The sequence below is a fragment of the Periplaneta americana genome, chromosome 2, assembly GCF_040183065.1.
Source record: "Periplaneta americana isolate PAMFEO1 chromosome 2, P.americana_PAMFEO1_priV1, whole genome shotgun sequence".
NCBI lineage: Eukaryota > Metazoa > Arthropoda > Insecta > Blattodea > Blattidae > Periplaneta > Periplaneta americana.
Window position 1 is genome coordinate 75,257,041 of NC_091118.1, and position 14,672 is coordinate 75,271,712.

General features: G+C 35.8%; 1 protein-coding gene across 3 annotated transcripts in view; it reads right to left on the minus strand.

The window, feature by feature from the left end:
* Positions 1-287: 287 nt before the first annotated feature.
* Positions 288-14,672, minus strand: part of LOC138694344 (uncharacterized) — a 36,651-nt gene continuing 22,266 nt past the window's right edge. For all 3 annotated transcript variants that reach the window (XM_069817970.1, XM_069817969.1, XM_069817968.1), the window contains exon 4: positions 288-6,013. In XM_069817970.1, the coding sequence (XP_069674071.1) occupies positions 5,954-6,013 (60 nt within the window). In that variant the 3' untranslated portion in view covers positions 288-5,953. The remainder of the gene's footprint in view (positions 6,014-14,672) is intronic.

Consider the following 14,672-nt stretch of genomic DNA (forward strand, 5'->3'; position numbering starts at 1 on the left):
CCACAGATTGCTCGCTTAAAGTTGATGGAATTTTTCTATATGAACGAGAAATTCAACAAAAGTGTTATAGAAAGATTTCTTTATTTGTTCATAAATAAAAAATTTATAAATACAGTAAGAAACTGATAGTAACAAGTCATCACATGAGTTTTAAACACTGAGAAGCATGGATATTCAATTTTCTTCAAAATTAAATATTTTCACATTTCAATGGTTTCTGTCCTTCGTGCAACCGCACATGGTATCTAAGGCTTGCTGAATACGTGAAACACTTATCACAGACATCACATTTGAAAGGTTTTTCTCCTGTATGTTGTCGTGCATGGATATTAAGGCCTCCTGTTTCCGTAAAACATTTACCACAGACTTTACATTTATAAGGCTTTTCTCCAGTGTGCCGCCGTTCGTGGACTTTGTGGCTTCCCGAATGCGTGAAACACTTACCACAAACATGGCATTTAAATGGTTTTTCACCAATATGTAGACGTGTATGAGTTTTGAGATTGCCCGATTCTGAGAAACTCTTGCTACATATAAGACATCTGAAAGGTTTTTCACCAGTATGCTGGCGAGCGTGAGTTTTCAGATTTCCTGTTTTTGAGAAACACTTTCCGCAATCATTACATTTAAAAGGCTTCTCGCCTGTATGCTGACGTACATGAGATTTGAGATTTCCCGTTTTTGAGAAACTTTTTCCACAAATATGACATGTGAAAGGCTTTTCTCCTGTATGTTGGCGCATATGAATACTGAGGTTCCCAGATTCTGCGAAACGCTTACCACAGATATTACATCTGTAAGGTTTTTCCCCCGTATGACGGCGTTCATGAATTTTGAGATTTCCTGAATGTGAGAAACACTTACCACAAGCATTACACTTGAATGGTTTTTCGCCTGTGTGCAAGCGTGCGTGACTTTTCAAATTTCCCGCTTGTGAGAAACATTTACCACAAACTTGACATTTTAATGGCATCTCTTCATTATGTAATAGTGTGTGTGTTTTAAGACTTCCCACACTAGAAAAATATTTCCCACAGACGTGGCATTTGAATGGCTTGTCGCCTGTGTGCTGGTGAGCATGTGTTTTGAGACTTGTGGATTTTGAAAAACATTTTCCACAAACATCACATTTGAAAGGTTTTTCGCCTGTGTGTAGGCGTGCATGAATATTGAGACTTCCCGATTCGGTAAAACTCTTTCCACAAACATCACATTTAAAAGGTTTTTCCCCCGTGTGACGGCGTGCATGTCTCTTCAGACTACCTGAATGCGAGAAACATTCACCACAGACATCGCATTTAAATGGCTTCTCCCCTGTGTGCTGACGTGAATGAATTTTAAGATTTCCAGATTGTGAGAAACACTTACCACAGACATGACATTTATAGGGCCTCTCCCCATTGTGCAAGCGTGAATGCATTTGGAGACTACCCGAACGTGAAAAACACTTCCCACAGGCAATACGTTTGAATGGTTTCTCCCCTGCGTGTAGTCGTACATGTGTTTTCAGATTTCCCGATTGTGAAAAACATTTTCCACAAACGTTGCACTTGAAAAGATTCTTATCCTTATGTTGCAATGCATGTATATAAAGGTTTGTCGATTCTATAAAACACTCACCACACACATCACACTGGAACTGCTCTTGAATGCATAAATGACTTTTGAGTTCTCCCATACAACCAAAACTCTTCCCACAAATATTACAAGTACATAAACTGTCACCTGTGATACGAGTTTGTGTCAGATTGCTCTTTCCTGTGAACAATATGTCGTAATTTTGACTTTCAGGAGTTTCCTCACTAGTAATTTTCCTTGAAGGATCGTAATTTTCGTCGCATTGCCTGGTGGTAGTGCAGTCTTCCCTAGAAAGACGATAATATTCTTACAATAATTCCTTAACTGACATTCCACTGTCATGGACGTCATAATAAACTGCAGAACTAATATGAGAAGGGCATAGTCTGTGTTAACAGATACATTCTCGCAAGTATTTCAATAAAATAAACAGAGAGCTTTTCGAGTTTCTGGAATATTATGAACACTAGTGTTCCATATTTTATCAAGTTTTGACTTTCATCCATCAATAACCTCAGTAGAAACATAAAGTATAGAAATGCTTGGACACTTTTGCTGCATAGTTAGCCAGTTCCTCAATACTGGTTGGGTCAACTTGTCTTGCTTTAAGATTTTCCTGTAACCTTCTTTTCACTCCTCTATATTGGTTGGATCAACTTGTCTTGCTTTAAGATTTTCCTGTAACCTTCTTTTCAAACACCCACCTACACCATCTACAGCACCCTTGCCATGTGAGGTGGCAATGAAATGCCAATTTATTGAAATACCGGTTACTGTTGTAATGTAGCAAAGCATGTATTTCTGTTTGAAGTGCTGTTCACAGCCATCAGATCATAAGCAGTCAGTTTGAGGAAATTATCTTATTATTTTTTTATTGGATCAACAAAATGACTTAAAAAAGAATCCGCGAATTTTGTGTGAATGAGACAGTAGAGACAGGTCTCCTTACTGGAGAAGAAAAGAATGGTCAAGAAGGCTAACATTTACACATTATTCAAAAACCATTAATTGACCACACCAAAGTGTTGTTACAATCCTTACACATAAGACTATGTCTTATGAAGCAGTTTGTGAGACTTTCGGAGAAGAATAATGCCTGTTTTATATAACTGTGACAAAATTTTCTTCACTCAGTCAAAAAAAAATCAAAGCAGGCACTCAAATACACTGTAGGTCAATGATTTGCAAGCTTTGATCGCTGGGGCAAGCCTGAGAGTAACATTGCCAGTACACAGCCTAAACAGGTTCAGATTGGCTTATCATTCCCTATGGTCTCAGGTCATGCGGACTAGTGGCATTTTTCAATTTACACTAAGATAACTTGTGCGTTAATTATATCAGTTATATTTTATAAAAGAAAACGTGTAATTAAAGAAACTGTTCTATAACAATACAAACTGTAATTGACAGTTGCAGACATTGTTACTTATATGTTTTATTAACTTTTGATAGAGAAACGTCGGGAATTTAATATAGAAACACATAATGAGGAGCATCGTTTCAAATCATATTACGTCCAACATACAATTTTTTTTACACGAATGACAAAAAACTGAATTACTCGTAAACCGTACAAGTTTTCAATACATTACACAAAACCATTTTTAAGTACTTGTTTCACAGTTTACAAATATGACGACTTGGAACCATCAAACTTCACAGCAAGAAAGATAAAGGAATAGAAAGTAACGAATTTAATTTCGTGCACTAGTGGACTTCATACGTTTTGAAATGACGCTCCTCATATTACATTTATTGATCTCAAGAAAGCTTTTGTTCATGTATTTGAAAACTGCAACAAATTTATAGAAATAGTAGTATGTGATAATATTCCACAACAAATATCTGAAAATATTTTTTATCTATACAAAGAAACTTTCATTTGTCAAAATTGATACGAAAATGTCTGATTGGACGGAAATTTTTACCGGTGTCAAACAAGGATGTCCTCTCTCATCCCTCTTATTTAATATTTATGTGAATGCAATAGTGCATGAATTTAGAAACTCAAGAAATGGTCATATAACTATAAATCGAAATTTGTGTCTGGACATACTGACTTTTGCAGATGATTTGGTTTTGCTAGCTACTTGAGAAGATGATTTACAATGATCAGTCTATAGTTTAAAATTAATAGCTGATAAATATCGCATGGAAAGATCTACGGGGAAAAAAAAACAAAAATAATGGCATTCTGTGGCAAAGAACCTGTACAAAGCAAAATTTGTATAAATGGTAACAGTTTAGAAAGAGTTAATGAATTCAATTATCTTGGTTTCAAGCTTTCCTTTCTACCGCATCTAGATATCTCACAAAAAAATTTTAAATTCAATAAACCTGCAGGCATTATCAACAGTATAATGAAACCTTTAGTCCAGAAACATACCCGCATTCGTCTGCACAAAATCTTAGCAAGACCTGTCCTCTGTTAAGGCAGCAAAGCTTGGATCTTACGAAAAAGCGATAAAAATAGAATTACTGCCAGTGAAATGAAGTTTATGTACCGAACAGCAGGATACACTAATTGGGACCATAAAAGAAATGAAGACATCCTACAAGTACTGGGAATGGAACTTGTACTGCAGTATATTCATCAATATCAAGACAACTGGCTTCACCATGTCAAGCGTATGCCTAAAACAAGGATTCCTCAAGTGATCTTGAAGTACAGACCAACAGGGAAAAGATCATTGGGTCGCCCTGTGAAGAGATGGCGGGAAAACTTTTGCAGACTGAAACAGTCCTTCTAGGAAGATGATGATGATGATGATGTTTTATTAACAAGTTTTCAATATAAATTTCTTTTACTCCCATAATGTGTGATATGAATTCGTTGATCAGTTTTATTTTATAAAAGGCCAGAATTATTTAGATAAAAACAATTGAAGACATATTCACTTAACTTGCATGTTTTCTTAACAAGTTTTTCTATGCTGGGTGTTATGTTTTGGGCTGAATGTATTCTCACAGCGCATTTGAGTTTCAGGTTTGATAGATTATTTCTGTTACCGAACTTCCATAACTTCATTACTGAGAAGAGCTTCTCACATACATATGTAGATCCAAACATACCGGTACTCAACATTTTTCCAGCAAGTCTGTAAAGAAAGGGAAATCTAACACGAGGGAAATTTTCATAGAAATTTGATATATTTCTCTTTGTAATGAATTTGTTCTTCAGTTCCCTATCACACTGGAGATCTATAAGTTCTAACTGAAATTCTGGAGGCATATCATCAACATTAATCGAAAATGGAGTTGCAAATATGTTGAAGTCAGTTTCAAGAGCCCGAAGATCTTGAAATCTTGATTCTAACTGTACATGGAGAGTGTCTGCCATATTAGCAAAGTCTTCATAATATGAATCTTCCATCAAATTACTAACACTGACTAGTTTTGGAAAGTGTGAAATGTTCCTGATTCTGAGCTGACATCGCCACAAGTGCAGTTTCAATTTGAAGGCTACTACTTTATTATAGAGTTGAAATACCATTTCACCCTTTCCTTGTAAAGAAGTAATCAATTCAATCAAATCACCAGTGACATCAGCCATAAAAGCTAAAGTGCATACCCACTTATTACTTCGAAGTTCTGGTATGGCTTCATCTTTCATTTCCATGAACAAAGCTATTTCTTCTCGAGGTTCAAAACATCAATCAAGAACTTTTCCTCTACTAAACCATTGCACTTTACAATAGTATTCACCATATTCACTATCAAGATCGTCAAGTAGTGCCTTAAACTGACTATGATTGAGCGCAGATGATCTAATGACATTTATGACTTTCACCACTACACCCATAACGTTTTTGAAGGCTACATTTTTCGCACAAAGGTTCTCTTGATGTAGAATACAATGAATATAAACACAATTAACGTTTAACTTAAGGTTTTTCAGTTTGTTGTTAAGAAGTTCTAAGAGCCCATTCCTGCTGTCAACAATTGCAGGTGCTCCATCTGTAGTAACACTGACAAGCAAATTCCATGGGAGAGCGAAGCTTTTCACGCATTCTTCCATACAGGCGAGAATATCTGAACCAGTTGTGGTGCCTTGCATTGGTACAAGGTCTAACAGTTCTTCCGTGACTCGGAGATTCTGGTTCACCCCTCGAATGAAAATGGCAAATTGTGCTGCATCAGTTACATCAGTATGTTTATCCAAGGCAAGTGAATATGAAATAAAATCATGGCATAATCCTTTAAGTTTGTTTTGTAGATCCTCATTCATATCTTGAATTCGACGACTTACAGTCAGTCTTGAAAGGCTAACTGATTCAAACTGTTTTACCAGATTTGGACTAAATTCTTTTGCTGTCATTTTCAAAAATTCCTTGATGAAAGTTCCATCTGAAGAACTTAGTAATTCTTTAGCTATTTACAAAGAAATTCTGTAGGAGAGGCGGACAGCTGGAGCATTGTTTATAATTTCATTGTCCTGAAAATAATAAAAAAATATATATATATTGTAAACGTCTCTAACTTCAAATAATTCAGACTTTTTTTATTTTAATTTTTACAGACACCTATAATATTTACGAATCATTTATTTGACAAGGGAACATCACTCAATGTTAAGAAAACTTCCAAACAATTTATACATCATTCGAAAGAGATCCTGAAAATTGGTGAAATCTCTAATATTATATCCTATGATCCACATATGAACGAGCTAGAGAGAGTTAAAGAGGTAGGGGTGGGAGTCTCTGCCATCTAATGGGAGTCTATTACATTTGATCTATTGGGAGCGAGGTAGAATATGAAACAGTGTAGCGAGTGAGCAAATCTATGTTAAGCAAAGATCTAAACAGAATAATGATTTGCAAAGATCTAAACAATTTATACATCAACTTGGAAACATAATTCTGGGACGTATTAATCCTGCTAATTTTACACTGCAACCTGCTGTTATATTGTGAGCATGCGCGTGAGTCGTTGGAAGGGGGGAGGGAGAAATTTAAACACATTACAATGAATGCGTATGAAATTCTCTAAACAAACATAAAATCAAACATGTATTCAACAATAATGTGACAGTTCCTGCATATTCCCCTTCAAAAAAATGTACTGTATTAGAAGGGCCACTGATAAATGTGAATTTCATATGGAAGACAGTGAGTGTCATCAATTCTCTTTGATAAAGTGTAGTTGGTGCAAGAAACTTTTATGTTTCGAACATTCTTTTGTTAACAATCGTCATCATTCACAGGAGAATGACTTTGTTCAATCCTCGCATCATAAAAAACAAAATCAAACATGTACAGTAAAACCTGTATTAAACGACCACTGCTGGTTCCATGAAAAACTGATCTTTCAGAGGGTTGGTCACGAAATAGTGGGAGTTATTTTACACAAATAGTGGGTTAAAACGTTTCTATGTCAATCAAATAAAAACGTGGAAAATATTGCTAATAATAAAAGCTTGAAATCAAAACTTTATTTCTTATTTCACGTTATTTTTCCAATTTTCTCCTTTGATTCCCCTTTCACAAAATCATAAATTGAGCTCTGATTAAGTTTTTTACATTTCCTTTTTACAATCTCATTTTCAAAACTATTCTTTAACATGTTAAGAAGTTCATTTATATGTTCTAGATTCAAACAGTCTTTCAGTGGTGCCGATTGTTGAAATAACTCAATATTACATAAGGCTTGATCTAGTCACATTTTTTCGAAATGAAATTCTCTCTTGACTTCATCCTCGTCATCGGTGGGTTGATCACCGTATTTTTCTAATAGGTAGGAGGAAGAAAAAATAAATTATTGCACTGCAATTAACAAGTAAGGATTTGATTTTTAATGTACAAAACGAAAATTAAAAACAGAATACAACATGAGAAATCTTACCTTTCACGAAACTGCTAAATAGCAGTGCAAATAACCCTTTGTCATACCTCAGAGGCCATTTGCAAGTGATCATTGTATCTTTTTCGTAGCAATCCCCAACATTCCTTAAGGGATTAAGGACAGAAATGGGCATTCAATGTGAATACGGTATCACTTAACAACGTTGCCAAACATCATTTTAACTTGTAGTACTGTACGAATTTCTTGGAATTTATTTAGGCTACAGTAATGTAATAAAATACTAAATTGTAAATTTTTTAAATACAGTATGGTCTTTTAAAAGGGGTAAAATGAAGGAAATGGTTATTCAATCACTGGTCGGTGGTCGGGGAGAGAGATGGTCTCTTAAAAGGGGTGTGATTTACATTGGTTTTATGGATTTTTAATTCGGTTCTGTAAAAAATCGGTCTTTAGAAGGAGTGATCTCTCCATAGGGGTCTTTCAGACAGGTTTTACTGTACTCAATAATAATGTGACAGTTCCTGCTTATTCCCCTTCAAAAAAATTTATTGTATTAGAAGGACAATTAATACATGTGAATTTCATATGGAAGAAAGTGAGTGTCATAACTCTCTTTGGTACAGTGTAGTTGGTGCAAGAAACTTTTGTGTTTCGAACATTCTTTTGTTAACATTCATCATCATTCGCAGGAGAATAAATTTGTTCAATCCTCACGTCCGCCAGGTCAGACATAATAGACTCCCATAGGATGGCGGAGACCCCCACTCCAGCTTCTTTAATTCTCTCTAGCTCGTTCATATGTGCATCGCAGGATGTAATATTAGAGATTTCATCATTTTTTCAGGATGCTCTTTCGAATGGTGTATAAATTGTTTGAAAGTTTTCTTAACATTGAGTGATATTCCCTTGTAAGTACTAAGAGGTGGTGAAATATAATGTATTTACAAAATTTAATTTAATTAACCTCAAATTATAAGTATCCTACTGGAATATGTCAGTATAACACTTCTTTGTTGTTTATTTCCTTCTTTAGTCAGTTAATTTGTGCTACACGTTCTTCATCTTCATACTGATCATAATCCTTACTGTGATAGATGATATAGTGACTTCGTAGGTTGAATTTTTCAACAGATTCAAAATTTTACAGCAAATGAAGCATTTTGCTTATTTTTAGTCTGCATAAATAGGTATAAAAATCCTCATTCAGTTCAGAATAACGGAGTAGGGGTTTTCAGTTTCGAACTACTAGCAATTGGCTCCATAATGTTTACTAATGATAACACCGCCAATGTGGTCAGCAACATACAGTACTGTATAACGTCAAAAACCTACACGAATCACTGCCAGTCTACTGTGCTACTACAAGCCAGCCTGCCATTTGCCAATAACTCAGCATCTACACATCACTGCTGTAGATTGTTAGACAAAAACTTAAAAAAAAAAACTGTGGTAAATAGTTCCTTAGACAATAATTTTATTATAAAGACTTTCACTGGTCAACAATCATTATACGCCAGACATAAAACTAACAAATTCTTACTAATTTCGATCTCCTGAATTCTAAAATAACAACGAAAATGTTCCATCAGTTCGGGTTTTCGAGTTGCACAATATAATTCATTTTCTATGCATTTTACTAAAAAATTACCGTATGTAACTATTTTGTTTTACAAATGTAATGACTCATTATGTGAAAACGATATTAGTATAAGTAGGCCAACATGTTAGAAGCCTTGTAGAAAAGGAAATTATTTTATTGCCCTTTCACGAATCTGTTTGGAGGGGGGGGGGGCAGGTTCACAGCATGAATTCGCTTCAGTTTACCTGATTTTACTTGAGATGTGTATTTCCTTCACTGTGAGATTTAATGACACTATTGTAGTTTATAGTTTGCAATACACCATCCTGTCAAAATCACTTCTAGAAACAGAAATTGTTTTATTGCTATTTCGGTTCCATTTGGAGGGGGAGAAACAGGTTCGTCATATGAAATTGCTTCAGTTTACCAGGAGATTTCTGTGGTGTTAGTATTCTGTGTAAGACGTGTACTTTTTAAAAGTGTACTTTAATGATAATATTCAAAGTACGAATGGTTTATACAGGGCATATTAAAAGTCCGGTGACATTTTCAATGTTTTATTACACAAAAACTACAAATGATAGCACTTTCAAACACACGTCAGTTTAAAGTCAAACTCTCAAAGTTCTGTTTACACCTTACAGAGATTCAATGTGTGAACCACAAGTGACTCGGTAGATGTCCAAACGATAATCAAACTCTTCCCATACCCTTTTCAACATATCCTCTGTGACTGTGGCGGTAGCTTCTCGAATTCTGGTTTTTAGTTCCCCTAAATCACGTGGCAAAGGCGGTACAAACACACAGTCCTTTAGTTACCCCCATAGAAAAAAGTCACATGCAATCATATCGGGTGACCTTGGTGGCCATGTCATAAAACATCTGTCCCTTCCTATCCAACGATCAGACATCTCCGTATTCAGGTAAGCATGAACTGCATTGTGGAAATGTGGCGGAGCCCCATCTTGCTGAAAGATGAAATCGTCATCAAGATATTGTCTAAGTTGAGGCACCAACCATTGCTCCAACATGTCCAGATATGAATGTCCAGTCACAGTAGCCTCAATGAAGAAGAAAGGTCCGTACAGTTTTCGTTGTGACAACGCGCAGAAAACATTCACCTTTGATGAATCATGCTCATGTTCAATGATTCTGTGAGGTTTCTGTGTACCCCAAACACGACAGTTGTGCAAGTTTCATGACAGCTGTATATTCTGATTTGAAGGTTATAGCATTGCTTCTTGGAATGCAATTAGGCTACACAAAAATGGGACAGTCGTGCTCGAGATAAGTATTATAAAATAAAAATATGGCCAATACGACAATCACTAGAGCCAGGGAAGAAAAATAATGTACATCAACCCCTTGTACCTTAAAGTAAAGTAATTTTATCCCCTTTACACATTAATTAGAGTTAATGAAGAATTTTGTTAAAGGGATGATTCATGAAACTGAAGCATTTCAACATATCCAGGAAAAATTTCCTACTATTAATGACTCAAAAATAAAAGAGGGAATTTTCAATGAAACACAAATTAGAGAAATAATGAAGACAATCACTTCGAATCTTTGTTGGAAGGAAGAGAGCCGCCTGGATTGCATTCAAGGAGGTTGTATTAAATTTTCTGGGTAACCATAGAAGTGAGAACTAGCCTATGAAGAACTAGTGCAAAATTTACTGTTTGCGTATGAAATTATGGGTTGTAATATGTCCCTGAAAATTCACTTCTGTCACTCCCATCTTGAATTTTTCCCCGAAAATTGTGGAGATTTCAGTGATGAGCATGGTGAACATTTTCATCAAGAAATTTCAAATATGGAATAAAGATACCAAGGACAGTGGAGTACCAGTATGCTAGCAAACTATTGTTGGATGTACCTGATGCCCACTATAAAAAGAAATGCAGAAAAAGAAAGCTGTAATCTTCTGAACAGTGAGTATTTCACCTTATTGTCATTATATAAAGCAGTATTTTGAACAGATACAAATTCGAAAATTTCTCAAAAACTGTAACAAACAACTGTTTTTTATTGTCATATTCGTATTCAGGAAGTTCAAATTATACAGAAAACATGTATCACATGCCCAGTGCAAAAGAAAAAAAGTTAAAATTTGTTACGCAGTATTATCACAGTCTAATACATGGTAGGGACTAATATCTCGTCCACAAACCATCTATTAGACTGTGGTATTATATTATTATTATTATTATTATTATTATTATTTCTTTATCATTATCGTCATTCCATATTATTCTGTCGTAAAATATTTTTGTAATACAGGTAGGCCTATTTTATTTATGTTGTCTCAAACAAATTTACCATAAAATTCAACGTTTATCATAAACAGTTGACTGACTGGCGTGTGCAATTCAGTACTCATTATGGCTGGCAGAGTGTGATAGTTGTCACGAACGTCTATCATAATACACAGCCTCTGAACGTTCGGTAGAAGTTCAACATACAGATGAATGCAACGTAACATAATGCAAATGAACGTTCATCATAATCCCAGCCGTAAGCAATTGCGAGGTGTTGTAAGACACTATAAAGCAAAAAGTTATCGCGAAGAGCTGCGCTGCATCTGATTGTGTGTGCACCCGACCTAACTGAGCAGGACAGCGACCCATTCAGACAGCTGACAAATTGTGAGATAGTTCTAGATGAATGGGAGGAGGTAGCCACCTGTTCCACGATCTGGTGGACATCATGGTGCGCAAAATGGGGCAGTTTTTTTACGCTGATGGTTTGTGGACGAGATATTAGTTCCTACCATAGGCCTTTTTTGTTTATATATTTGTTCTTTGTCTTCTACGGATTTCTAAAGCAGTCGCCGTCTCTCTGTTCTCAGTTGCCACCTTTGTCTATTTTGGTAATCTTCAATATTCAGCTTTCTTGTCTTCATAGCCTCGTCAACACTATCACTCCAGCTGTGTCATGGGTACCCTCGATATCTTTGCTGAGGTGGTACCGGTATCCATCTTAATACCTTATTAGGGAATCTTTCTTCTTTCATTCTAGTCATATGATCAAACCAAAATAATTGCCTCTTCTGAATATCATCAATTATCCCTCTTCATTTTCATTCCTACTCTTATCACGTCATTCTGTACTTTATCCAGTCACGTTCTACACAAACACCGTCTCAAAAAATCCATTTCAGTGCTCAAGAACTTCTTTTTATTTGCACTACTTATATCCCATACTTCTGAATCATACAGCACGAACACTTTGAACTGGAGTGGTGTACATTTTTTCTTCTTATTTTTTTACTCCATAGAACAGAGTTTAATGTCCTTATCATTGTCTTTCCTCTATTTATTTTCGTTGTTATCTCTTCATTACTATTCCCTTGTTTATTAAAAATTACTCCCAGATATTTTGCTGCTTTAACATCTCCAATTTGTTTATTATCTACAGGTAAATTCTCAATTTTACCATCCCAATCACCAAATATTCACACTTTCCCATATTCATCTTTAGTCCAGTCTTCTGATATTCTTCAAGTTTTCTTATAGTTGGAACCACCGATTCTGGCGAATGACCTTGCTGATAGTGCCAGTTGAGCTATTTGTTGTCCTTCATGAATGAGTTGGAGATAACGTTTTCCTCCGCTAGTATCATTGTTATGAATCATACAAATGGACCACAGTACAGTCCGAGTGGATAATTTGTAGCATGCCACAAGTGACTTTCGTTCGCAATGATTTTACAGTACATCTCAGAGTACTTGTAATATTTGTTTAGTTTTTGGAGGTGACTCTACAGAGTCCAATAGAATACTCGGGCGTGCATGTTTACTCTTATGTCCTACCCAGACAGAGAAAACAACCGATCTTGCAGCGGTGAGTAACTTGCACTCGAGTTCACATTAACAAAATCCATCTGCCTAAATCGCTGGCGCCCATTATACCATATACAGTAAAACCCCGATAAGACGCTGTTCAAGGAACCGGGTGTAAACCGCATATTAACCGGAACCGTATATTAGGCGGATATACTAATTTTGACTTATGTACAGTATCTATTAGCATTTTTCTTTATCGAAATACATGATTCATGAAAGGTAATATAGTATTACTCCATTATGTAATTACTGTACTGTACTGTACGTCAAAGACATTTACAATATGTATTGTACTTAATTCTTTCGAAAAAAAAGTCATTTATAGTTGTTTGCCGTGTGCGTGTTCTCCAAGTCCTCATGTTTACCACACTTCAGTTTCCTGCACTTACATCCTCCCGACGTTGCAGCTGTAGTGATTGAGTAGTGATTTTTTATTATCATTCTTAATATCTATGATGGGATTCCTAATGAATCAGAGAGTTGTTTCTGATTAAGAGTACTGTTCTCATCATAAGATTTCCAATTTTTCCGACACAGAAAGCGCTTTTCGTTTAACACTCATTGTAATGACATTCACAGACACTTCAATACACTAAAGGACAACAAACTGCCCAGCAAAAATTTCCAGAATTTTATTAAAGCAGAGTGAGGAATGCTGTTTTTTGAGAGAGAGGGTTAGCAAGAGGGTGGGATAGGCCTATTGTAACTGTATGTAGGTTTTAACCACGCAGGTAAGGAGTCGAATAAGAGAGCGTAACAAGAGGGTGGAGTATACTAATGTATGAAGTATGAAGGTTTAAATGCGTACGTAAAGGGTCGAATACCAATACTTTTCAGGTTAATGGCACCAGTGAGTTCAATTACTAAGCTGTTTCATTGCTGTTACAGTACATTGCTGAAAATGACATCGAAAATATTCTACAAAAACAGCGTATTATGCTGGACTTGAGCGCAACAACCGGGGTATTTTATAAAGGCGTTATATATGAAAAGTGCAGGGACCAAACAAAAAAAGCGTATTACACGGGATATCGTAATAAGCGGGGGCGTCTTATCGAGGTTTTACTGTAAGTTAAATCATCTACGCCTTCAGCTATTACAATTTGATTATCTGCATAGTACAACGTGAATAGACTACTTTCTCCTAGTGACACTCCCATAGATTCACATTTCTTGTGCCAGTTCTGTAAGGTTGCTCCCAGATATAATTTGAAAAGTGTGGGTGATAACCTGCACCTTTGCCATAATCCTTTATTCACTGAAAACTCTTCTGTTAATTGACTTCCTATTTTGATCCTTGCTGTATTTGTTTGTTTGTTTGTTTATTTACTTCAGAAAAAAATTAAATATGAAACGTATATAAGAAGTTTTACTGTACAAAGAGAGTTAAGTAGAAATGGAGGAAGGATCATGTCTTGCCAGGCAGCCAACTTCAGCAATATCATTACCTCTATCACTAACATTACCACTCCCGCTTCTGCTCAAAAGGCTCACTTGCAAGTCTAAGAACTTAGGACTGAGAAGAAACTGAAGAAAAAGATCACTGTTTCCACTCCTCAAGGAGTGGCTTCTCAAGCTAGCCCAAAAGGAGACAACAAGAAAAGAATTATAAAATAATTAAGTCAGAAGGTGGTGACACTTTAAATCCTAATAAGGAGGGTCACTCTCAAACAACTCTTTCAGATGTAGTCAGTAAACATCTTTGTGTGGCTATTACCAATATGGAGATTAATTGTGAGATGAAGATGAATGAGACTTTTGAAAAAGGCAGCCAAGTAGTTGAGTTGGTAGAGCAACTGGCTACAGATTGAAGATCCCAGGTTCAATCCCTGGCAACAGTGGAATTTTTTCTTCGTTGCCTAA